The sequence below is a fragment of the Aythya fuligula genome, chromosome 3 (genome assembly GCF_009819795.1).
Source record: "Aythya fuligula isolate bAytFul2 chromosome 3, bAytFul2.pri, whole genome shotgun sequence".
NCBI classification, from domain to species: Eukaryota; Metazoa; Chordata; class Aves; order Anseriformes; family Anatidae; genus Aythya; species Aythya fuligula.
The window spans coordinates 64,610,509-64,636,894 of record NC_045561.1 but is presented as its reverse complement, the minus strand read 5'-3'; the positions used below and the strand labels follow the sequence as shown (position 1 = coordinate 64,636,894).

Genomic DNA, 26,386 nt, shown 5'->3' with positions numbered 1-26,386 from the left:
AAGCTTGTTAAGCATATAGTCTGAACTTTCATCCAGCTATGTGACTTGTCCTCATAAGCTCTAATGTGTAAATTTTTTATTTATTTTTATTTTTTTAAGCTTTGGCTTTTTTACAGAAAAGAACTCATCTAAGAATTCATGTTCTCTACTGATAATCTCTTTTGCCCATTATGACTTAAATTTCAGACTTCTAGATGAGAATGGAAGTAAGAATTTACATAGGTTATTTTAAGCCTGAACTTTAAAGATTGCAGAAAAAACTGTTAGCATAGTTTTTGCTGTTGGACAATCTGGTCTTGACCTGACCAAAAATAACATGCCAGCACAGTGAAATTTCTCCATTGTAATTACCTTTTTGCAAGAGTAGCAATGGTGAGCAAATTGCTTCTCAAAACAGGGCACACAGTAATTCTCGTTGTCTTTGGTGATCAATGGTTTTGTTCCCAGTGGTTGCCGGCAATACTGACAAACAAAACAGGATTCATGCCAGGAACTTCCCTTAAATTCCATTTTACGAGAACCTGCAAAAATCATTACAAACAATGGTCCCAAATACAGCCTTGTAACAAGAGTTTTAAATGTCAGGAAGACTCCTATTTTTAGTATTTTTATCTTAGTATCGCCTACCTCAAAAAACACTTATCCTTAACGCCATAGGTTTTACAAGAGCATATTTAATATCTAAAACACATTCAATACCATACAGTCACATGGCAAAAGACATACCAAACTGTGACTTTTTTTTTTTTTTTTTTTTTTTTTTTTTTAGTCTTTACTTATACGACTCTTAGAGTTTCTGTTCTGTGATACAATTCAGCTGCTCAAAGTTTTTCTCACTGCAAGGACAAATGCAATTCCAAAAGGAAGTCACTTAGTTAAATGTCTGCTACACCAGTTTCAGAGCTTTTAAGTTGTGTACAGGTGCACTGTACACCTTAATGTAGATGTGGAAGCCTAAAATATGCACACATGTCCGAAAATGACTCATTCAGTGACTCTCCACCATAGCTTCCACCTCTGCCAGTAGCATCAGACTGCAAAGAGAGGTGCCAGGCACTTTACCATCCTTTCTCAAGGAAGGAGAGAATTGATGATGTAACTGATTAATCACGGAATACTTGCTTTCTGGACTGTGGGTTTAGAGGAAAGAGAAACTATTAGTTGCACTTAAACATAAAGGGTTTGCAGCTTCCTCCTGGTAACCAGAAGGCTAAATTTGCTATCTTTGCCTACAGGGTCTTTTCAATATACAGCTAGCAAGCTGAAGAAGAAGTCAACGATTAACAAGGTAGGAACTGGTTAGCATCACTTCAGTTCTTTGCACTGTTATTCCTACCCTCAACATTTGCTGTGAGGATTTAGTCTCCTAGACTCTAGGACAAAATCGACAAGTTGGATGGTAGAAGAGGGTGGGTTGGGGGAAGGTGTTTATTTTGAGTTTCTCGCTGCTCTAGTCTGCTAGTGATAGGCAGTAGGTTTCATTAATCTCCCTGTGCTGAGTCTGTTCTGCCCACAACGATAATTGTTGAGTGATGTCCCTGTCCTTATCTCAAACCTTGAGCCCTTTTCATCATATTTTCTCCCCTTTTTTCTTCAGAGGAGGGGAAGGGGGGAGAGTATATTGCCACAAATACAACTTCAACCTGCAATGAAAACGAAAATAAATACAATAGTACAAGTACATAGTTTTATTAACTCTACAGGTTAAACCAAGACATGGGTAACCTAATATCTATATTAAGATGATAATTCTTCACAGCCTGGATCTTATTGTTTGGCATGAATCTGAAAAATAAACTTCCTGTGTTGCTGGTAAGTTTACTGATGTTCTTGGCCAGAGGTTCCCAATCTAGTAGTTATGAGACCAAGGCACATAGCTTGCTGCTGGTATTTGGACCTATATGCGTGATCTGTAAGAGGATGTAAACATTGCGGGTTTCCAGAAGTTTGCGACCCACTCTCCTTGGCAGACTACTCCATTTTGGCACACAAACTGCTCTTGCTTCTCTTAGAGGCAGCCTCTGAAGAGGCAGATTTAAGCAGTGTCTCTGTCGCATTAGCTTTACTGGTGTGGAAGCAATGAAAGACCTAGACAAACAACTACCAAAAACTGAGAAGCGGTTCAGAGGAAAGTGCAAAATTTTCAAAGTTGCTCACGTTAGGAAATAAAACTATTGTAAACAAATCTGTATGTGTTTTTTAGTAAAAATGTTGATAATGATTTGAGCATAAAACACCATGTTTTGACAATTAAAGCAAAAGATATTTCTGAGGGAAAGAAATGGTTATAAAGACTGTGAGCCAGGTCTGATACTCAAGGTCTTGCCAAGGCAACAGACAAAATGCAGATGTCTTGTCTAGCCCTGCACTCCTGCTAACGATCTCTGTTTGTCTACCTACACTCACAGTGGGATACACTTCCTAAGAACTGCAGGCAGAATCAAGGACTCAGCATGAACACATCTTTTTCTATTTTGAACTCTAATATTCTTTATAAGGATTCATAAGCCCTGCTAGTGCTAGACCAGAGGTGTCTGTCTTGCCTCTTTAATGCTGGCAGGGTACTACAAGAGGGAGATGCAGTCACCCGCAAGCTGTTTTGAATGTCAAGGATTTTATAGGTGGGTTATTAAAGGATGTGATTTTAATTAAAAATGCAGTTCCATTTTTCAGTGAAAGGTCCTTGTTGTCTTACCAGGCATAATGGTCTTCTGACAGTGGAAACACTTAGATGAATACTCATTAGAGTAGCATTCAGTACACAGCAAGAGCTCATCCTTTGCAGCAAATGGTTTCTCCACCAGAGAGCGACTGCATTTGGCACAGTTGAAGCATCTCTCATGCCAGTGGCGGCCTTTGTAGGCCAGATCCTTGGAGAAAGTATGTCCATGTTAATGAAGACGTTTCTTTACAGTGTTCTTTTTTCCTCAGCTCCTCCCAGAAATAAAGTGAAAAATGCAGAACATTTCGATAGCAATTCAAAGAGAATACAGTTGCATCCAGCAGAAGGTGTGTCAGCCCTCATAGTCTCTGTGTTAGGGTATATTGTAACTCTCTCGTACAGGATGTTAGGATCTGCTTTGGCACAGGCAATTGAAGCAATTGTTCTTCCCTGTGCAACATCAGAGCGATGTTTATATTGGAAGACCAATCATATATTTTTACAGTTGGCCTTCAAGGGAAAGCAAGTAATTAACATTTTTATGTGCACAGGCCACCTGACAAGAAATACATTCTCTGTAGACTTTTAAACAGAACTTAATGCATTTTTTAATGTTACTGCTTTTTCTTCCAGCTGACTCTACATAACACTAAAGAAAGATCATATTATTGCAGAGAGCAAGCAATTAAAATCTCATTAATTGAGAAAAAAATGATTCTTAGGAAGAGTATTAAAAAATCTTTGCTTTTGTTTACACCTAATATAAGTCCTCCTAAAAAGCTGGCAGAAAGATGTTTGTTTAAGACTCAGCAGGCTTAGAAGATGAAAAAGCTAATAGTATATGTATGAGATTTCCACTAAGAATTCACAAAAAGAGCAAACACCAGATTTTATTTTTCCAAGGTTAAAAAAACAAGGGAAAAATGCATCACCAAAAAAAAAAAAAAATCCGTAAAAAATAAACCAGACCCTTCCAGGTCTCCTTTATAAGTAAAAAGCTCAAAAGGGCAAAAAGCCAATCTCATTTTTCTAGTTTGTCAGTTCCCCACCCCTTAAAATGCTAAAATGAGAAATGAAATACATACCAGGCGTCATTTTTAGGAGGTGCTGAGTGTTTACCACTTTCATTTGCTTTAGCTAGAACCCTGAACCATTTAGAAAATGGGCTATCACCCCAGAGCAGCCTGAGGCAAAGAACTGGTAAGACGGAGAGGAAGAGATCTAAGTTCTACATGTAGCACCTTGGCAGAATTGGTAAAACCAGCTGTAGGCCTCTGTGGACCACTTCTCATACTGTGGCTCTCCTTTCATGTTATCTCTGCTTTTTATTTTCTCTCAATTTTTCCTCCTAGTCAGTCAAAAGACATGATTTATTTTATTTTATTTTATTTTATTTTATTTTATTTTATTTTATTTTATTTTATTTTATTTTATTTAGTTAATGATCTTTGATATCAGTAGCCCTGCCATTTAATTTTAAATTGTAGTAGTAGAGTTATTGAGGGCAGAGTGTAAGTTCTCCTGGTGACCCTGACTGGAGCTGCACATAGAAGTTTGCAGTTGAAAAACACTGGTGAGTGTTTGAAAACAATCATCATCCAAATTAATGTTTTCCTTTGATTCCTTTATGGAACTGAGCTATACTCAGATAATGTACTTTGAAAACCATCAAATATGTTGACCAGGGAGACCTCCCAAGAGGCTTATTTTATTAACTTTATGGCCCAGCATTCTTTGTGACACAAAGGGAAAAGGTTTAGTGATGAGACTCAGTAGACCAGGTTGATGGTTGGACTTGATGATCTTGAAGGCTTTTTACAATCTAGATGATTCTATGATTCTTTTATTTCAAAAGAACATAGACAAAATGAGCATGGGGAGAATGTGAGCAGTACATACTGACCTCAGCAAACCAGGGTGTTTTGACAGGTTTCCTTTCAAGTTAAAATTATATATATATAAAAAAAAAAAAAAAAAAAAAAAAAGATGTCTTGCAGTAAATTGAATTCAAGAGTACTGGAAACCCTGTGAAAGGCCACAGAGGAATTCATAATATTAATTATTCTCAGAAAGGGGAGAGGTGGAAGGAAAGTCAAGTCCAGAAACACTGCCTCTAATGTTTTCTCTGAGAGACGAGCAAAGTGGAAGTTAAAATGAAAACACAGCATTTCCAAAATTCAGAAGGCACAAAATACATATTATAAATATTGCTTCTTTTCAGCTTGACATCTGTAGGTCAACACACCTGCAGTCAAAGTATTTTATACAATAGTTGAAGTCAATTTTTCCAATGCATGTCTCAGATATTCTAAAGCTTCTCTCAACCTGACCCACTGAACTCCTTTGGCACCCTGCTATTCCTCAAGCACTGTGGTGAACATCTTCTTTTTGTGAGTGAGCAGAGATGGATAGAATCCAGATGTGGTCCATGCGGACACCACAGCTTTAACTCATGCTTGAAGTGTATGTATGCACAGATTTCATCATTTAGAAAAAGCCCTGAAGCTTTTCTATTCTGGGAAAATAGCTCTGCTGTATACATATGTACAATCACTATGCTTAGGTTTCTTCACTAGCACAGGAGTATGTAGAGGGACTGATACAGAATCCATCATTTAAAAAATGGGATTTGTGTGTAATCTAAGAAAAGACCAAGGAAGTTAAATCCTTACCTTAGAATCACACTCAATAGGTTTCTTGCACTCTTCACAGGGGTTGGCAAACAGGTTGTCATAACATGTGACACAATAAGCATTTTCTTCCCTTAATGCATACTTCCTTCCACGAAGAGACTGCAGGCAGTAATGACAGTCTGTCTGATTGCTGGTCATTCTGGTGGGGTTTTCCGGGTGATCTGGAAAGATGGAAAAATCATGTAATTGAATGAATGGCAGTTTGCTTGCCCAAATAATACATACTGCTGCATTACCTGTGAAAGTCAGTATAGGTGTGTTTTAGTCCTTTGCAGTGCTCTGGATTTCTAATTCTGGGCTGTTCTGTAATAAAATGAGAGTCTTTAATGACAAATACTATATATTTTGTTACCTAAATAATGGGGAGCAAGAAAGTTACTTCAGCTTAGTTGACTGGCATTTACAATGATAAGTCAGGTACCTGAAAACGAAGGTGCCTTTGTGTTCTGTATCTACAACTACTGATGTCACGAGCATTATGGATGCTGGATGGTGTGGCATGTTTTATTCAGAAATCAAGGAGTTGAGAGAGAAATGAGAATTCAAAAATTAATCAAACTGTGGAGTTAAAAGGCTGTAAAGAAATGTCAAGCACTTTCTGGTGTTCTCCTGGCTCTCCCTTCTCATTCCTGTCTTTCTGCTCATTCCTGTATTTTCAACGTGTTCCTCCCCACCCAAACCAACCAACCAACAAAACAGAAGGAAGACAAAGGTCTCCAAGCTTTATGACTATTTTTGCATAATCCCAACTGTGCTGCTAATACTTGATGGCAGTGTAGGGTAATAAAAATACCCCTGGGTAGCAAAAAATCAAAATATAAAAAGAAATAAACAAAATAAAATCCAAGCAAAATCATAACTCAAAGCAAGTTTGTCTTGTTGTTATTGGAAAAGATTGTTTTTACTTATACATTTCTGTATTGCCAGATTCCCTGTTGGCAGAGCCAAGACACTGTGAGATAGATGATATTTCTGTGCCAGCCAAGTGCAGGAAATACCACAAATCTATTGAGATCCAATTGTATGAATTTCCCATCCTTCAGTTTTTCAGGCTAAAGAGGCTTGGATAAGTATCCAAACTTTAGCTGCTTATAGTTCAGTTACTGATGAATGTTTTAAGGATTGTGGAGATGCAGACTTTTTTCAGTCATCTTGTTACTGGTTGGATCATCAGCACTTTGCTAAAATTGGGTCTTGATTCCTGGGAATGAAGGACGAAGAATCCAGAAAGTTCCCAGTGAAGCAAACCCAGAAACATCTGCTGGATTCATTGGATTGCACTCTTCATTAAACTCATCAGTGATTGTCACTGCATACAGTGCCAGCAGTCATAAATTTTAGATTGAAAACAACTGGGGAAGGTCTCCTAAAATACTTACATATCAGTGAATTTGGGCAGCTGAAATCTTTTTACGCTGACTAATGGTGCAAGTTAGTTTATCTTAACCAGATGCAAGGCCTGATAGCAAGGAAGAGAAACATATTAGAAACAGGATTTGAGGGATCACTTACCACCACAGAGCTTACATATAATCCACTTAGGAGAAGTCACTCATACTTGTTTGTATATATTCACTAGCTATCTTATATACATGGTTCAGCTTTAAAAAGGCAATTAACTTTTTCTGGGTTTCTGGTTTGTGAGATGTAATCCAAACTGATAGCTTCAACTATGAGAAGGAACAGTTACTGGAGGTCTCCACTGGCACTAATGCATATAACCAGGAATTTATTAATCTATTCCTAGAGGGGTTGTAGTAAGCCTGTGGAAAAAGTGGCAGGGAGAGAGGCTATAATGCTTATCTCAGACCAAAAGTAATGACTTGTTTATTTGGCACAAGCTATGGAAAACTAGTTCCTGTAAATTGAAAATCTTTGGAGTTGAATTGATTTACTGTTTTTTTCTGACTGCCCTAAATCTTAGTGCTAGCCAAGACAGAGTGTAGTAAGGAAATCAAATAATCTGTAACTCAGATCAGTGGGAAATGTGCTTTCTTAAAAATATTAAAGATGTATTTTACGTGATAACCTTGGGATAATAGTATTTCCTTAAGATCAAAGAGAGCTTTGAGTGTGCAAAGAATAACCAAAGTATGAGTGAAAATGACATCCATCATGCAACACATATAAAAACCAGGCACAGTGCAGTAATTCAGTGCATGATCCATACACAGTTTTCACTAAAACCAAAGTTAAATTTTGCTCATTTTCTTCTATATTAGGAAATTCTTCTAAATTGGTGGTTATAGAGACAGTCAAGAAGGAATGCTTGTGGTTAGCTGGGCTCCGCGTTGAAGGTCATAGGACAGGCTTGAAACTGTGTTTCAGAGGAATTTTATTTATTTATTTATTTATTTTGGGGGAGTTAGAATCATGGAATGGTTTGGGTTGGAAGGGACCTTAAAGATCATTTAACTCTAACCCCCCTTGCCATGGGCAGGGTCATCTCTCACCAGACCAGGTTGCTCAGAGCCCCATCCAGCCTGAACACCTCCAGGGATGGAGCATCCACAGCTTCTCTGGGCAACCTTTGTCAGTGCCTCACCACTCTCGTAGTAATGAATTTGTTTATCATATCTGATCTAAATCTCTCCTCTTTTAGTTTAAAGCTGTTATCCTTTGTCGTATCACTGCACTCCGTCCCCAGCTTTCCTGTAGGCCCTCTGTAGTTACTGGAATGCCGCAACAAGGTCTCCCCAGAGCCTTCTCTTCTCCAGGCTGAACAATCTCAACTCCCTCATCCTGTCTTCATAGGAGAGGTGTTACAGCCCCTTGATCATCCTCATGGCCCTCCTCTGGACTCGTTCTAATACATCCATGTCCTTCTTGTGCTGGGGGCCCCAGAGCTGAACCTAGTTCTCCAGGTGGGGTCTTATGAGGGCACAGCAGAGGGGGAGAATCACCTCCCTTGTCCTGCTGGCCACAAATCACCTCCCTTGTCCTGCTGGCCATGCTGCTTTTGATGCAGCCCAGGATTCGTTTGACTTTCTGGGCTGCAAGAGCACACTGATGGAATTATGTCAGAGTTATGAACTAGTTAGTTATGAAATGCCTCTGAGGATAACCCTGACCAGACTACCTTCCTGATTTCCTCTCTGCTGAATCAGTTCCTCAACTTCATAACAGTTTCACCTCAGCCTACAAGTGGTGATGGTAAAATCCTAACAGGACAAATATGATGAACTTATCTATCAGTTATAGTGGGTTGTGTTGCACAAAGCTCATCAAAAAATAGCTTCAGATATCTGCAGATACATCTCTTTTGGTGCTGTTGTTGTTTTTTGTAATGAATGGCAATAGGTTTTAACGTTATTGAAACCTCTCTATACTGAACTATTTTGTTCAAAATGTGGCTCTCTTGATTTTCTTCCCCCCCCACCCCAGGCCAATCTATTTCAGGAAGCCCAGGTTATGCGTTTGCACAAGATGCACTATTCTAATAGCTAACAACTTCCAAATCTGTAAAGTCCTCCTTAAAACCTATATGGGTATGCTAACAGAGTCCTATTACTCTTGTTTTATAGATGACAGTGGTTGCTGAAGAACATAAAAAGAGTATCCCCAAGACCAGATTCAAAGGCAGAGGGTACCCTTAGGCTGCTCCTCAAGTAAAGCCCTCAAGTCTTTGAAAGTTTTCTTCAGAAAGTCTTCAGAGTTTGACCATGATTAAATAAGACCATGTTTGGGTATGAAGCATAGATGGTATGAAAAAGAACTATTATTATTATTTTATTTTTATTTTTTTTTGTAAATCCTTTGGCAAAGGTCTGGGTAATCTTTGTGAACTGCTTTTACCCTTAGACAATACAACAAAAAAGTGAATCTTGGCTCCCCCAGCCCATTTACCCTTGCTCCAGTAAGTAAATCATGTTACAAGCACCATGTAGTTAAGTAGAATGTTTTTCCTGTGCTTTGATCCTGATCTCTAGAGAAATGTGTTTACTTTAAGTTTGCTGGAAGCTAGACTCCGTGTTTTGAAGGTCGGTTCAGAAATCTCTGGAGGTCTGGTGCTATTCACTCTCATGGAATGAAATGCTGACTCCAGCATTCCAGCTGCTCACTTGCGTCCTAAGCACAGGGAGAGACTGCCATTTCTTCATTCCTTGGGAAAAGATGATTTTGTTATCTAGATTGGAGCAAAGCTAAAGTACAGCAGATTTTTGTGTAGATAGTAGGCACAGTCATGCGACGCCATTTGTACTGTTAGGATACTCCTAGGGCTGCACAGAGATGTTGCCAAGGATGTGAGGATATTGCAGCTGATGTCCCTGGGGTCAGATCTGAGAATGCAGCAGCCTCATGGTATAAATTATAAAGCAGCTGAAAATAAAACAACAGAGTTGACTAGTCTGCCTAGTGTTCTAACAGATTAAGCTAGAATTTAGCTACGACAAATTAGGAGAGGGACTTTCTGTAGAGTCGAATGGTTTCTTATAAGATGTAGAGCACTGGAAGTCTTCTAGCACAGAGAGCCATAATAAAATGGTTGCCAAGTCCACCCAAACCTAAATAAATGGTTCCATAAATGTGGAACCATCAGGAAAGGAGTGCTAGTTTTCTCACCGGACCTAAGAAGCACATCCATAATGTTAACATATCTCTTAATTTATTTTAATATTCTCTGTAGATGTGATAATACACCTTAGATTATGTAAGCATAAAAAGCACAAACATAAATCCTACTTAGAAGGGAATGAATATACATATGTATTTACTTAGATGCATGCATGTAAAGATGTATCTTCTGCTTTGAGGTGATTTTAATGGATTATTTTTTGATCTAAATAAGGCTGCCATTAAACTACATCATCTTTTTCATTAAGAGCATACCAGGAATGGAACAGGGCTCTCTGTTAGGCTCTAAAACTGTCATGAATAAAGAAAAGTGATAGCAAAATAAATTATTGCAACAATGAAGGGTAAGTAAAACAAATCGAATTATTACAAGGGTGACACCCCTGCAAGCTATTCCAGACACACTTTTACTTTCAGTTAAGTACGTATTTTCATCTTGGAACATAATTTTGCTTATTCACATGCACTTGCTGATTTAATTTTCCCTTGTGTGTGTGTGTCTGTGTGTGTGTGTAAGCTGCTGGACAATTCATCGCATACTTTTACAAAATACCTTAGTGACTCAAAGTTACAACTGCATTATAAAGTCAACATCATTATGATGAAAAGTACCTAAGAATGCCATTATTTTATAAATGGAAGTTTTCAGCAATGTTCTCCAAGAAACATTTCAGAGATTACAGTTTTTGATTTCTCTGCATGATTGCTACCCCCTAGAAATTTGCTACTTTATTGTGCTTTTTTAACCCCCTACCCCTCAAAAGAAAAAAAGAACAAAACCAAACCAACCAAAAAAAAAAAAAAAGCACACACACACACAAAAAAAATCACAAAAACCAAGGACAATTAAATGGATGTCTTATTTTCAAAACATTTACAACATCCTTGCTTTCTCTCCTCCCTCCCTTAGAGTAACTGCAGTTTTCCTAGTGATACCCTGAAGTTATATTTGAGTGTTCAAAGATACCAGAATATTTGCTCTTCTAAAAATGACTAGAGAAGCAATAGGAACCAGGGACATAAAGCACAAATCAAGTCAAACCGTGTACTTACAGGAAAGTACAGACAGATGTTAACTTTGAACTAGCCGTTTTAGCTCAGTGGTGCAACACACTGGTTCAGAGTCCAATCCTGAAGGCATTTGAGCAGGTGCAGAGCTCTCACTGACAAAGTCCTGTTTTCAGTAGCCAGGATGGCCATGCTAAGCAGGGCTGTGCTGTATTGACATGACTACAGTGCTTCAAGGTCCACCAGTGACAGTGATGTGGTGGACTGTCTTGGCAAAGCAGCTCATTTAGAGCTTGATCTAATAGTGGCACCATACTGCGTTGTACCATGTTCGCACATTCTGTGACCATGAGCGAAAAGGGCAAGAGCTCTGGCTTAACTGGGGGATTGATCACCCCAAGTATTGTGCAATTTTCTCCTTAATTGGTATTGCTGTCTGCTTTGTTTACGCCATGCAAATTCAAACGTTGGTGTTAGTCATCTAAATTCTTCCTTCATCCCAGTAGTGCAACATAATTTACTACTTACTTACTCAAACTTCAAGCAAGCACACCAGAGCAGTGAAAACGCCTGGACTAAAGGTGTGCTGTCTTGCAGACATATAAAAATTCTGTTGCAGCAGAGCCATGACTAGCCTGTGTCTCTCAAAGTCTCCTTTCTAGCTACAGTGTGTTGGAATGGCCTTGCTCCAGTGTTGCTACAGCAAGCTGGGTATTTCCTTAAATTCCTCCACAGAACTTTCACCAGCAGCACCCAGCTTGTCCAACACCACTTGTATGTGCTACCAAGGTCAGCCTGAGGGATTTAGTTGGCAAAAGTTGAATTTATGTCTTTGTATGTTTCTCTCCTGAAGCATATTCTTCCCCTATTGCGAGCCTTGCTATCAAAGATCAAGAATTACCATCACAGTAAACCCACTGTACAGGGAAATCACAGTAAACCCATCACAGTAAACCCAGTGTACAGAGGTCAGAAATAAGCATATCACATGTAATAGCTGAAAGCTTTTTTTTTTTTTTTTTTTAACAAATCAGCATATGAAAGTCTGAGAGTGCAATTCATCTTTTAAAACAAACATTACACCGGATCCCAGCAATTCTAGTCAGAACTGGCACCATTATTGTGAATGCAGAAGGCTCAACTGCTCATCAGTATTGCTGTTCTGTAATGCTGCTCTGTGTTTAAGCTGAGACAAACTGTCTGTGGAGTGCTCGGTATTGATTCAAGTCTCTCTCAGGCTGTTACCCAGGAACACAAATCCTTTCTATCTGCTCAGATTCCTGGGCACTGTCAATATCGTCAACAGCAACCATTCAAGAAAAAAAAGTGAGGTTAATGCCAAGACTTAGATTGCTGCTTTTATTTTTCTGGAATCATTCTCACCCGCACATTTTTTTTTTTTTTTACAGGTTTTCACAGTCTGGTACAGCCAGAACTTTCTCCAGTGTGCACTGTGGATCTCAGCGCTTTATGGTTACTGTGAGATTTACAGAAGCCATGAAATGTTTCAGTCAGGTACTGGTATGCCTTTTCATGTAAAATCATGGCAGTATTCTCAGTCATACTGTATATATTTAGCCATAGAACAGGTTTGAGGATTGTATCTGGCACAAAAGGGCCATGTAGAGAAGTATACCCACAGTACCTGGTGAGTTAGATACTTAAAAGACATTTAGATAGTTTAAAATAGATTAGCTTCAACTGCCCAGGCTCAAAAAGCAAAGCAGTCATGAATTTAAGACGTGGATGAAAAATCATTAGTGAATCCTAGGTACAACATTAAAGGAGCAAGTTTAAAGTAATTTAATTAGTGGTGTACTCCAGGAGCCGACACTGGGACCAATAACATCATTAATGACCTGGATGATGGGACAGAGTGCACCCGCAGCAAGTTTGCAGGTGACATAAAACCAGAAGGAGTGGTGGCTACACCAGATGGTCATGCTGCCATCCAGAGGGACCTTGGCAAGCTGGAGAAATGGGCTGCCAGGACTGACATAAAGTTCAACAAGGAGAAATGCAATGCCTTGCACCTGGGGAGGAACAACCCCAGGCACCAGCACATGGTGGGGGTCACCATCTGGGAAGCGGCTCTGCAGAAAAGGTCCTGGGAGTCCTGGTAAACAACAAGTTGAACATGAGCCAGTAGTGTGCCTTTGCAGGTAAGAACAGCAGCAGCAGCCTGCAGGACATTAAGAATAGCACTGCCAGCAGGTCAGGGGAGGGAATCCTTAATGTCTGCTCAGCAGAGCTGAAGCCACACCTGGAGCACTGCGTCCAGTTCTGGGCTCCCCAGTGCAAGAGAGACATGGAAAGAGTCCAGTGAAGTGCCACAAAGATGACTGAGGCACTGGAGCCTGATGACAAAAGGCTGAGAGAGCTGGGACTGTTCAGCCTGGAGAGGAGGAGGCTGAGGGGATGTTCTATAAATGTCTACAAATACCCAAAGGGAGGGCAGAGCCTGGCTCTTTTCAGCGGTGCCCAGTGCCAGGACAAGAGGCAATGGGCATAAATGGAATACAGGAAGTTCCCTCTGAACATCAGAAAACACTATTTCACTGTGATGGTGACAGCACTGGAAGAAGTTTTCCAGGGAAGTTGTGGAATCTCCTTCATTGGAAATGTTCAAAACCCAACATGGTCCTGGTGAAACAGCTTTAAGGGGACCCTGCTTGGAGCAGGGGGATGAGCTACATGTCCCTTCCCACCTCAACTATTCTGTGGCAGAAAATGGAAAGGTTTATCACTGCTGAATGATAAAAGAGGCTGTATGAAACAGTCCACAAAACCTGTGTTCTCTTATAAGCATTTGGGAAGAAGTTGGGTCATTCTCATAACAGAAATAAAGGTGTCCTGTAGGTGACTTGTGATTCCATGTATAAGCCACCCATACATGTAGTCTAAACACAGGAGAAATGTGATTGCTTTCAGCTGGAATATTTACATGCTCAAAGCTGAATGCGTGTTTAGTGCTTTGCTGTCTGTATCCTTGAAGCACAGATTTTGAAAGATATTTCCAAGGATAAGCAAGAAATGGGATTTTAAAAAGTATAGAAGCAATTAGGTTCTTCATTACCATTAATGTTGATGTTTCCTAATATTTCAGATCTGATAAACACAGTCTCTAAATCTTTCTCAATTAAAATACAGTCAGTGGAATTGCACAAATTTGGTTACAGAGGAAACAGCAAATGGAACTAGTGATTCTAAACAATTTCTGTCAAAACAAATAATAATAATAAAACAAACAAACAAACAAACAAAAAAAAAAAAAAAAAAACAGAAACAAAAAACATTTTTCAGTAGATCCAGCATTTCTGCAGGGAAAAATCACTTCCGGCATTCTCAAGTCCCAGCCATGTGTGAAATTAAGAGACTGATATTACTTCATATTGTCACTGAGTGTGAAATGTGATCAACATATCTTTTATCAACCAGCCTGATATTTAGATCTGAGTATGGCCCAAAACCTTGGCCCTTTCTGATGAAAAAGAGTTACTGGCTTGTCTGTGGTATCTGGTTTACCACAGTAAGGAAGATTTTGTTATTGTGGTTGTTGCAGGCAGATGCAAGAAAAAAAACTTCCTTTTTTCACCAGTTTATATTTCAGCTGATGTTAGTACAGACCAGGCTACAGAAGAGATGTGGAGGTCTGGATGCCTTCAGTCACCTTGACTATTTTGACAGCTTGGCTCAGAAGGAAATGTAGGCTGAGCTCCACTGCTCAGCCTCTGCCCTGTATGGTACAATAAGGAATAAAGGACTGACATCTACATTAAACATAGTCCATACTAAAAGTTACAAGGAGAAGCAGATCTAAAAATAATTTTGTGATGCTAAATGACTACAGGGGTACTTATCTTTTTCAGTTCAGCAGGCAAAAATACCCTAAGGAAGATGCAAGAAACCCTACACAAGGTGCCTAGGCAACAACTTGCTCATGAGGAAAGTTTCCTAATCCTTCTTAGAGGTTTAAATTCATGCTCTGAAACCTGAGCATTTATAAGCTTCCAAAACCAATATAAATTAAGAGGTTATTGCATCAGGGTATTTTTTTGGGGAAAAAAAAAAAAAAAGAGTTTTGCAGAAAGCTTATTTGAAAATGCTGTAGCAGTTGGTTTTTTATTATTATTATCTTTTTAAATTTTGATGTATTTTAGTAGCAAATATTTGTGAATAAAAAAAAAATAATGGAAAATATCAATTTGATTTAGAAAAGTAACATTCACAAAAGTGAAATCTGAAAAAGACGTTGGTCTAAAATGAACCTTAAATTCTCCAATGAAAATCTTTTAGTAAAAGCTTACTTTTTGGCTTTTGATAGAGAGTTGAATATTTCACTGGGAGAAACAATTTTATAGCTAGCTGTATATTTTATTCTAGGAAAAAAAAAAGATGGGAATCTGAGTTAGAGTCATCTCAGTTTGAGATAAGAAATTCTGTGGCAAAAAGACATTTGTGCTGGGTGATAGTTTCTTCAATTAAAATGGTGGAAAGGTAGAGAATAACATATTGTACTTGAATGGAAATACTAATGTATTTTCCTTCTATCAACCCACAACCCAGCAAGTAATAAATGTCTTTGAAAGAGAAAAAAGAACATTAATAATTTGGGGTTGAAATAAATGGTCAGGATAAGAACTGAGGTCACAGGTGATCTCTGGCAGTGAATACAAATTCTCCCCAGCTTTTCAACCTGGCTTTTTTCAGTCCCCTTTCCTGCCTCCACTTTCACCTAGAATCCCCTAATTGTTGAAAGTACTTTAAAAGTGCTTGAATAAAAATAAAATGAAAGTTACAAATGGAGAATTGTATTGAAGTGTTGATCCAAGACTTTTGCCAGTGAATTCATCTGCAGCGTGCAAATGAGAGCAGCACTTCTTACTGAACTCTGCTAGAAGTGGGTCTGCACACCGAAATACCCCACCCAATTCCTGTATACAGTGCAATAAAGCCAAAGGTCCAACAAGAAAATGGCAGCATCTTAGCAATGCATTAACACTACTGGGCAGGAACACATTTACCTGAAAACACAATAAGCTTGTCTTCAGGACAGAAAGCTTTCCTGGGGAAAGCAATAGCTGTAGGCAATGATGCCTGTGCTTCACAGGGAGTGACATGCTTATAAAACAAAGCAGCCTTGTTGCTTACAAGAGGTAACAGAGCTTCGGTAGGCAACATTGATGCTGACTGCAGCCTTCGAGATCTTAATAAGAAATAAGCTACGTCTTTTCTTTGCAGATGTATCAGCTGCAGACTGGATTTCTCCCACTCTCACATTTTAGTTCATGGACAGAAGGGAGGATGGAGAGTGTCATGTCCTGTGAGAACAGGGACACCACATGAATTAAAATCCTTGTGAAAGAATAACGACAATTCCCTACTCACTATAACTTTGTCTAGCTGGGTTCTTTAAAAGCTGGTGACCTACTTTAGGAATGTTTTAAGAAATAAAATGAGCGATAAGAAGAAGATGAGCAACAGCAGCAGATACGTTTTAAAGCAAGCTAAAATTGGAAAGGGTTTTCATTACCTTTTTTTTTTTTTTTTTTTTTTTTTATTTAAAAAAAAAAAAAAAAAACCTCCTTCCTCCAAAACCAAACATAAAACCCCCAAGTGGTAACAGCATCTGCTGCAGCAGCATAGCCTTTTACTTTTCTCTCCCAACAGTACTGGGCCAATCTGACCTAGTTTTCTGAGGAAAAAATAAACTGAGCTGCAGCGCTTTTGTAATAAAAATATGACACCTTATTGAAATGAAAGAAATCTAAGGATTTCTGATCTCAGCTCTGTTAAAAGATTGTTATGAGTTAGGTAGCATTACAGCTTAGGAAGAGCAAAGGCTACTGGTAAGGAGTATCAGTACATATCTAACTGAGAGAGTTGAGATCCCTACCTCAATTTCATTTTTCCCAGTTATTTATTTATATTTTTAGTCCCAGTGAACAGCCAGTTTTGTTGGGGCTCCATCGGTTTTGGCTGTCACCTTGTTACCAAACTTTACACTGAAAACAAAAATGACCTGGTTCTGCAGGCAGACTCTGGGCTGCTGACTATGATTCAGTCTGTGAAGCCACTGCTGGGCACAGCCTAAGAAAACAAGCAAAAAAACAGCAAAAACAAGCGTAGCATCTGCAGCCTCCCTTCATGTTATGTGGGAGCTGTTGTGGGTGACCATTGAGAAGGAATGGGCAAGGACACTGAGTACAGCCACTAGTAGCCTCACCACAAAGTGAGGACTGCGTATGTACTCTGGGCTTTTACTGACAACAATATAATATTGTATTAGTTGTAATGAATAGTTAGCTTGTACTGCTAACTATGTGCATTAGCAGTAACAATCCTCTATAACTGCAAACTCTTTGGAAAGCAGGGATGCAATAAACACAGTCTGGTTAAAATATGTATGCATATGTTGCATCTGCTAGGTGCAAAACCTGAAAGGTGCGGTACTCTTTGCATTCTGATGCTTTTGCAGCAACAAATTGTTTATAGAATGTAATTGAGACAGGGGTAAGAAATGTTGCCAGGAAAACACACTGTGGATGGTCTTAAGTAGACTTATTTGACTTCCTCTCTTTCCCCTAAGGGTTACATGAATGTGTGGTTTGTCTTCTCTTAGAAGGGGACCCTTAAAACACTTACATATATATACAACTTAACATAGCCGAGCAATTTTGCTCAATTTATGGATGTTAAATTAGGTGATTTAATATATGCTGGATCAGGTTTTTAACTCCGCATGATAGCACTGGTGCTCTCGTATCTATTGGGCACAATTCACTTACACACTCTGAACATTTGCACCAAGGCTGCAGAAAAAACTAGCGCAATATGGCTGTGTGTGCATTTCACCGAAGATCTGGAATTGTGGCATAGTAACTTCTTGTTTTTATTCTCTGCCCTGTATTTGTTTTAAACATACTGTAAAGCTGGAAAACCAAATAGTTATCTATGCAGATGAATCAAATTCAGGCTGCTGCTCTTAGCATTCTAGGAAAAAAAAAAAAAAAAAAAGACAAAATATTTGGATCTATGACATTCACTGTAAACCAGCATATTTCATTCCAACACAGTAAAAGGGTAAATGACATTCACTGTAAACCAGCGTATTTCATTCCAAAAGGGTAAATGACTCTCAGTGTAAGAACTCCCTTATGGAAGACAGTTCACTGCAGGCCTTTCAAGGCAGTGAACCCCTTTAGGAGTGGAGTGGCTGATCAAAAGAGCTGGGAGCAGAGATCTGTGACTTCTTGTTCTTCCTTTAGCAGGGAGGAGGAAAAATAAAGGAGTGTTTCTACGACTGAGTATAGATTAATATAAAAATATTTTTTTATATGTGGTTTTGTGAATTAGACATTAACCAGAGTAAAAATATTAACTGAAGATTTCTTGAATCTGGAGCAGTTGAGTAGATAACATCTTGTCAAACAAGATGAGTATCATGGCATCAGCTCTGTTTTAACTTCAGTTCTTATATGATGTGAGCAGCACCACTGACCAGTCCTCAGATATTCTCAGCTCTGGGTTTTGTTCATGCCCTGCCAGTGACTGCAGTACAGTCTTTCTCATGTACCTGAAATCTGCGTGCCTCTTTCTTTACCTGTTCTGCCTACTTAGGAGATAAGGTCTTCAGAATAGTTATGTGACTGGGCATCCTAATATTTCCTTTAAGGCTTAAAATCTCTGTGCTAGACATTAGACATATTTCTTTCTATTTTTAACATAGTCTATCCTCCTAAAAGTGGCAATGATTTAAAATTAGACCCAGAAATGAATAGATCTTGGTATTCTGTCTTTATTATGATGTGAGGTTACTGACCTTTCAGTTACTGCTCTGCTGGGAGTTTTGTAATGTCCTGGCATGTGAAAAGGTCCTTTTTTTTTAAAAAAAAATAAAATAAAATAAAAAATAAATTAAAAAAAATAATAATAAAAATAAATAAATAAATAAATAAAATATATATATATAGGCACTATGACTTTCACAGTGGATTTCTTTCTGTGATTACAAATACATGCTATCTTAAAGCTGGTTCCAGTGTGGGATTGCCCTACTTTCTTTGAAGGAAAATTAAAACTAAAGATTATCTGAACACCTCAGACAGCCAACATTTGACTCAGATGAATTACAAGGAATAAAAACCATCAGTTAATTCTCATACTGCTGGAGGAAACAGTAAGAATGAAGAAATTCCTTTCTAACATTTAGGAACATTTTAAGATCAGGTTATTTAATTCAAGGATATTGTGGAATAATAAGCCCATTGAAACCATTAAAGTCTATTCAAATGATAACGTGAAGCCTGATACCTAGCAATAGCAAAGCAACCATCTTAGTGAACCTGGAATGGAAACTACCTGTTTCAATAGGGGATGACGCTCAGAGTCCCTACCTGGCCAGCTATAGTGGGTGAGGCTGCTCTTGTTCTGAGGGGGGCAGGGTGACAAGAATTAGCAGGAATTGTTAACAAACAAATACAGGTTTGCTAAATTACAATGAAATTGGTAAATGTTTCCAGTAAAAAGTGCAAGACAATGATTAAATACATCTAAAAATTCCATTCCTGCATTAAAAAGACAAAATACCCCCCCCCCAACATTTTGAGCTTTTAATTTGAAATGTTTCTCAATGCTTTTCATTTCCAAATTAAACAGACTCTCAGCTCATCGCATTAAACAGTTTTCCTCTAATCTTTTCCTTTTTTTCACATGCAAATAGCACCCCAAACCCAGATACTCAGAAAACTCTAATTATGCCACAATTTCACATTATAATACATAAATGAATCATGTTGTGGTTGAATTAGAAACTTGCAGCGCTCACTTGTGGAAGACTGGGCTCCTGGTTATACATTTATAACCTAATACTGTTCTGGGCTTCTGATAAATAGAATTATAAACTAATACTCTGAAGTATTTTACAGTCTTCCTTTCAAAGATTTCAGAATGATTTTCTAATGATAATAAAGCAATCGCAAAACACAGCTGTGAGATACTTGTCTACAGAAAAGGTTAATGCTTGTCCAAGTAGAGCAACTGGCTTGCTCAAGGTCAGAGCGCAGTCCTGGAGGAGTGGGAAGACAAGCAGCCAGACATTACAGCTTTGCCACTTGGTGGGTCTGCTCATTAGGCTGTGGGCATGGTGCTGATCCAGGGTAGTTAAAAGCACTGGACAAAGGTTGCCAGGTGGTCAGCTTCCAGTGCTACAGGTAAAAGGCATTTCAAACTTAGCTGAAGCAATAAAATGTTCCAGGTGTGAAAATTACAATTGTCCTTAAGGACTCTGAGGTTATGATCAGTATTCTTACACAATTGGTTGAGAGAGTTCCTGGTTATTAAGGCTGTTTCCAGTCAATAAACGTGGTTTTGAACTCATTTTTTCCTCCCTGAAGTAACAAACTCAGTTCGACATATGGGGAACTGAGGCAAAGAATATCTTGCTGAAAGTGTCTCTGGGCTGAGTTGTGGCCTCCCACATACGTTCTGCCCACAGTTATGCCACGCTGTCACCAGTATCCCTCCTCCTATCAATTCTGTTATCTGCATACAAAGACAGGTATAGGAAAATGAGCATTGTTCTGAGTCTTAAGAGCATCTCCAGCAATGAACCAGAGCAGCCTGCTTAGATCCCTTAACCATAATATGTTGAGATGTGCAACAATTTACCAGTACTCATATATGGACCTAGAACAAATTCAAACTTGAAGGCAACCATGACTGAGAAGGAAAGTAACTTACTAGCATGAATGAAGCAAAACCAGAAAAACCCTCTTAGTCTGAGAAAGGGAAAAAAGAAGGGATAGTTGACGTATGCTGTTCAATATCAGAAGAAAACGGGGATATTCACAAAAGCAAACCTAAGCCTACTGAGGCTAATTCACAAGACACTTTTTATAGGTAAAGGAGAGAGAAATTCCTCTCCAGGGTGATTCCTAGCACAAGCTTAATTTAGCCATTATTATAGAGGCAACCAAGGGAAATTAGTGAGCCTTTGTAATAGTTTTGTCCCTCATTGTATCTCTGTTACATAAAATTAAGTCACGGAGTTTTATTAAGTTATTTTTAGGGTGTTAGTTCAGTGTTTTGGAATAACATCAGTGCGTTTCTACAAAGCTGCCCTTATTTCATCCCTCTTACATTTTACTGGAAAATATAAGTATATGACATCAGAAGTTTACAGCCTCCTAACTAGAACTGCGCAACATGTTCCCAGAAGAGTGAATTCCTCTGCAGGAGCAGAAATGGAGCATTTCGTCATTCCAACTTCTGAACTTTGGGCTCTGGAGATTTTAATAGAAAAGTTGAGCTGGAAATCATTAATTTTATGAACATCATAGAATTAGACTTAAGACATCATCTTACCTTTAACTGGCAGGGAAACGTGCAGAAAATCTTAGTTTTATTCCCTAGATGATCTAAAAGCCTGAAATAAGTTTAGAGCTTGTTTAGTTGTCAGGAAGACCACTCATTTGAACAGGGTCAGGATCTGAGTTTAGGGTTGAGGTTAGTAAGTATACTGGTTAAGATTTTCACATTTCTTTCTGTCTGTCCATGGTTAGGCAATACTGATTTATTTTTTTTCTTAAAAACTCAAAATTTAAAAAAAGGTATGCAGAAAGCTGTGATTATTGGTATGCGTCCCATAGAATTTACATTTTACCAAGTCAACTTACAATTTACCAAGTCAGCCAAATGCACACACTTAGCAAAATATGATTGCCTGAAAATAACCCGGAGATACCACAGGTCACAATAGATCAGAATCTCTTTCAAGCAGCTTCTGCTTTCACGTTGCTCTAATCTTGCAAGACAATTAGTATGTTATCTTAGGTTTCTACCAGTTACACAACTTTGAATCAAAGTGACTTTTATGGCACTGCTATCAAATTGCATGACAAAACCATCAGCAATTTGTTATAACACTAATACTTTAGATACATTCTGTTTTGTTCAAATACTCTAGAAATGTCAACCCATCACAGAAATAGAAGAAAAATGGGTGAAAAATATTAAAGAAAAACAACACGGGCATCTGAAATTGATTTTCTAAATAAAAGTCTTTGTGTCCAGCTCCAGATATAAAAACAGAACTTCTGAAAACAGAGACAGTTAAAGAAAATATTTTCAACATTGGTACTATTTAAATATTTTAATTCAGTTCTGATAGTTTCATCCAAATTTAACTTTGACCCAATTATTCAAAAAAAAAAAAAATTGCCACTGTGAAATCAGGTAACAGTACAATTAATATATGTAGACTAAAAGGAATATTTCCACCCCATTACCCGTATTTCTTTTTTAATTCTGTAGTATAGGCCCACATTTCCAGCAAAATTCCAGCAAAATTCCAGCAAGCAGTGGCTTAGCCTTTCAATTCCACTCTCTTCAAATTCCAAACCAAGATTACGTTCATAAAAACATGACAGATTGAAAATAATAATTTATAGAATTGCAAAATACTACTTGATTTCTGTAACAAGTCAAAATATTTCTGTAAATAGCAGCTTGGAAACTGGTTTTACTTCAAAGGAAATGCAAGAACAATCAATATTAGGCGATGATATTATTTGTGACTATAGAAAAAGTGACTTACATGAAAAGGCATTAGTTAGAAAATTTTCTTGCAATAGCAAATAGCTATGAAAGCTTACTAAGAAATGAGAATGAGGATTGAAATGTCATAGGAAACAGCACACTCTTTATGTTGGCTTGTTTTGTGGAGTAAACAAAATTAATCCTCATCTCATTACAAAGGGAACCATAGACAATCTTCCCTTACATTAATGAGTGAGCCAATTCATAAAACAAAAACTATTGCATCTGAAAAAAGTGTGGTATCTCTTTCAGTACACAGAATCATTTTTTTAAATATGTATAGAATTCTGCATAGAATTTAAAGAAGCAGTATCCATGTGAATTAGTAGTTCTGTGTCTTGAAAAAAAATACTTCTGCTTCATTTCTCAAAAAGGTAAGTTAGTTACCTTGTACAGTACCACACCTAAGCATTATCATATAAAGGAATAATGGAAAAGAGCCTCAATACTCACATTTGGTTTTAAGCTGCTTCTCCTGGTAACTTGTGCAGCAAAATGAAGAAGAAATAATTACACGTCTGCACAGAAACAAGCATTCATCAAGTCCAAAAGAAACAGAACACTTTGCCAGAGCTATTTGAGGGTCCCATCAGAATTTGGCTGGATGGAAGAAGGCTGAGGGTCAGTTTGTTTCCCTGAGACCTCATGACATGCAAATAACTAGCTGCCTCACCACTTAATCAAATATTTTTTTTTTTTGACATACTCTGTTTACAAATGGCAAATACATACCGTGTAGGAGGTTCTTAAAGGACTGTATTTCAGACAGTTGTCAAAAAGGAAAAAGGCACTTCTGTTAAAAAATTCAAGAGTTAAACCCCCTAATCCCCTAACTGTTCAGCAGAAAATGAAGAGATGGATCATCGTTCATCCCCGGCTACGCTGTGGTCCATGCAGAATGAATCCAACAGCCCTCAGTTGGGCTTGTAATTCAGAAAAGAAGCAGAAAAATCATGATTACTAACGTATGACTGCTGCGTACAGGAAATGGGCGGGGGGGGGAGCAGGGAGAGAGACTTCTCCAATTAAAGGAAAGATTTTTTGGGGACCGAGTTGAATTCCTCTAACACTACTAAAGCAATTTCTGGGCTGGAACAAGTCGCCTCTCCTCCAGCATGCAGGAAGTTGCACATACGGCATTACCATTCGTGGTAGGCACGGCCTCGTCAAGGCTATCCCTCAATATTTCTCAGTTCTGGCCTACCTCAGCTTGCAGTCATCTCTTTTTGTTTGGACACAGGAGGGGCCAGCTAAGTTTTGCAGACAGTCTACTGCATGCACGAAGCACACAGAAGAGCTTGTAAGCAAAGTACTGCATCAGGCTCTATGCAGCACTTTAATCAATTTTAGCCGAAAGTAAGTATATTGTGTCCATTTAAAAGAGGAGGCTCAAGCTAAGCAGAGTGAAAAAAACAAGGATGGGTGCTTGTGGTATGAACTACTATTGACCTCCAGGCAGATTTTTCCACTGCTAAGAGCCAATGAATCTGAATCATTTAGTCTATAATGTCAAGTGGGTGGGACCTGCTTCATATCACAGGCAGAAGAAAGAAGGAAGCATTTAAACGTTAGATGTATTATGTTCTTTGATAAACTGGCAAATCTGGATAATGTGTTCTGGAGGTTATCCTGGGTAGTATCTTGCAATTACGGCTGATCATTTGATTGTTATTGCCGAAAATTCATCATTTCTATTTGTGGCTGACTGGTTTCTTAAAACTCTGCACACATTTATTCTGCCTTCCAGTAAAATTGGATTGAACTTTTACCTCCTACTGTACAAACTATAAGCTTTATTTATATTGAGCACTTCAATGCTAATTTTTCAAGCTTGCAATTTTTGTAGATTGGGAAGTTAGGCCTGAATGCATGTCCAAAGGGAGAATCATGAAATTTCCTCTTGCCTTTACTACCAAAAAGAAAAAAACTGAAAATACATTTTTTGATCAAGTACATTTTGAAACCCGCAACTATGAGCAAGACAAAAATATTATCCAAACTGATCTGTCAGAAGACCTAATGACACTTAGTTTCAACACAGAAGGTTATTTCCAGAAATCACGAAAAACACAGGAACCTCCTCTAGTCATATCATCTTCCTTAAAACTTCAAAGACCATCCTTTTCATTTTTTTCTAATTGGAGAGATAATTGCTGTGTTAATAGAAGTCTTGCCAGGAGAAGCTCTTAAAAGAAAGTATTTTTTGCCAACAGGTGCAAATTGAATACAACAGAACAAAAATTCTGCTGCTTTTTCATATCACAGTAAGATGATGTCTCATACAGCTCTCACATCCTTTCCTGATCTTCCTGAAATAGAAAGCAGCTTATTTTGTGTGACCCCAGATGCAATCTGTCTTGACCTAGCTTCCTCTTCATGTTGAGGATTTAGGAGTTCATAGACCAAATGATGTTTCTGTTTAAAAATCTCAAATTGCTCTTCCCATCTCACTGTATTAAAAACAAAACAAACAAACAACAACAAAACAACCAAGGTATCATTCCTTGCTTAAATATTTAAGCATTCCTAAAAAAACATTATCAAATTATTTGCTGTTTTCCTGAGAAAATGTCTTCACACTTTACTGAATATGCTACTATTTGGGCCAGCAGAGAGAAGGATTCCTGTTCTCACAAGTATCCTGTTTACCCCAAAGCTTCAGATCATTACCATTTTCTGTGTTTAAAGTACAACCATCATTCAAAATGTTTGAGTAGCATGTATTTGGAGGCTCCAGAAATACACAAGGGAAAAATCTCTACGTACATCTCTTATGCTTATACTCCTCCCTAGGTATCCCCTTTTGGCCACTGCTGGAGAAACAATACTGGGCTACACAGACAGTTGATCTGACCCAGTACAATCACTCCCATGTTTTCTGTGTAAGTACTAAACTTCCTATTCCAATAACAGCAACAACAATCTACTCAGTTTTTTTAGATATTTCCATTTTCCTGGCCTAAGGAAATGTAACTGCTAGTTAAAAAAGGAAAATCACAGAGCAGTATTTCAGAAGAAGCCTAAAAGACCCTAAAAAGCCTGTAGCTTTATCTGAGCAAGCTGTTAAGATGCTTTAATCCAGACAACAACCCCCAATACTAACTATCATTTGGAAACTTGTGCCAATTCTTGTTTCAAAGACGTTGCACACCAAGAGAACAGGAAAGAAAGCTGCAAGTTCCAGCAGACCTGCAAATAACCAGCTAAAAAAGTTGCAATTTGCCACGTAGTAATGGGGAAAGGCTACTGCTGAGAAAAATATTTTTCTGCCTACAGTTAATGCACCTACTCCAATTTGCTGAGAGCAGCAAATGAGACTACAAAAAGTCTGTTTATAAATGTTCGTATGTATGTACATGCATTCACAGAAGCTATAATGGTGGTGATTAAGGTGAAGGTTACAAGAGGCTTACACTACTTAAAGCCGAAGTAACAATGTTGTAATTGTGCATCGCTTCTCATTTTCCTAGATATGCCAATAGACACTTTTGTTTTGTGAACTGAACCTCTGATTTCTAAGACAAGAATACTCTTACATACACAGAACCATAGAGTTATTAAGGTTGGAAAAGACCTCCAAGATCATCTGGTCCAACCATCACCATACTACCAGTCACCCACTACATTGTGTCCCTAAGCACCAAGTCCAACCTTTAATTTCTCATATGGAGAGGTAAAACCCCCAAATTAGCATAATATTCAGGAAATTGTAAATATTCTTTTTCCCTCTCTTTCAAGATAAGTCTACTTCATAAACTAAAGACTGTTTTTCCATATCTAAGAGACTACAAAAGTATCCGTGGGAAAATTTTCCCACTTGTGTGTCCTAGAATTCCATAAAAGACCTCTG

General features: G+C 38.2%; 1 protein-coding gene across 12 annotated transcripts in view; it reads right to left on the bottom strand.

Moving 5' to 3' along the window:
• FHL5 (four and a half LIM domains 5) overlaps nt 1–23,487 on the bottom strand; it is a 28,239-nt gene extending 4,752 nt beyond the window's left edge. Inside the window, exons 1-7 of one of the 12 annotated variants that reach the window (XM_032185151.1) lie at nt 23,269–23,487; nt 22,990–23,136; nt 21,304–21,364; nt 5,592–5,658; nt 5,335–5,516; nt 2,696–2,870; nt 352–521 (exon numbers count right to left, since the gene is read on the bottom strand). In XM_032185151.1, coding sequence (XP_032041042.1) covers nt 352–521; nt 2,696–2,870; nt 5,335–5,493 — 504 coding nt within the window. In that variant the 5' untranslated portion in view covers nt 5,494–5,516; nt 5,592–5,658; nt 21,304–21,364; nt 22,990–23,136; nt 23,269–23,487. Of the gene's footprint in view, nt 1–351; nt 522–2,695; nt 2,871–5,334; nt 5,517–5,591; nt 5,659–5,776; nt 6,143–6,734; nt 7,124–21,303; nt 21,365–22,226; nt 22,409–22,989; nt 23,233–23,268 lie in introns of those variants that run through there. The other 11 variants (XM_032185152.1, XM_032185153.1, XM_032185155.1 and 8 more) reach the window with 11 other exon arrangements.
• Nucleotides 23,488–26,386: the final 2,899 nt, after the last annotated feature.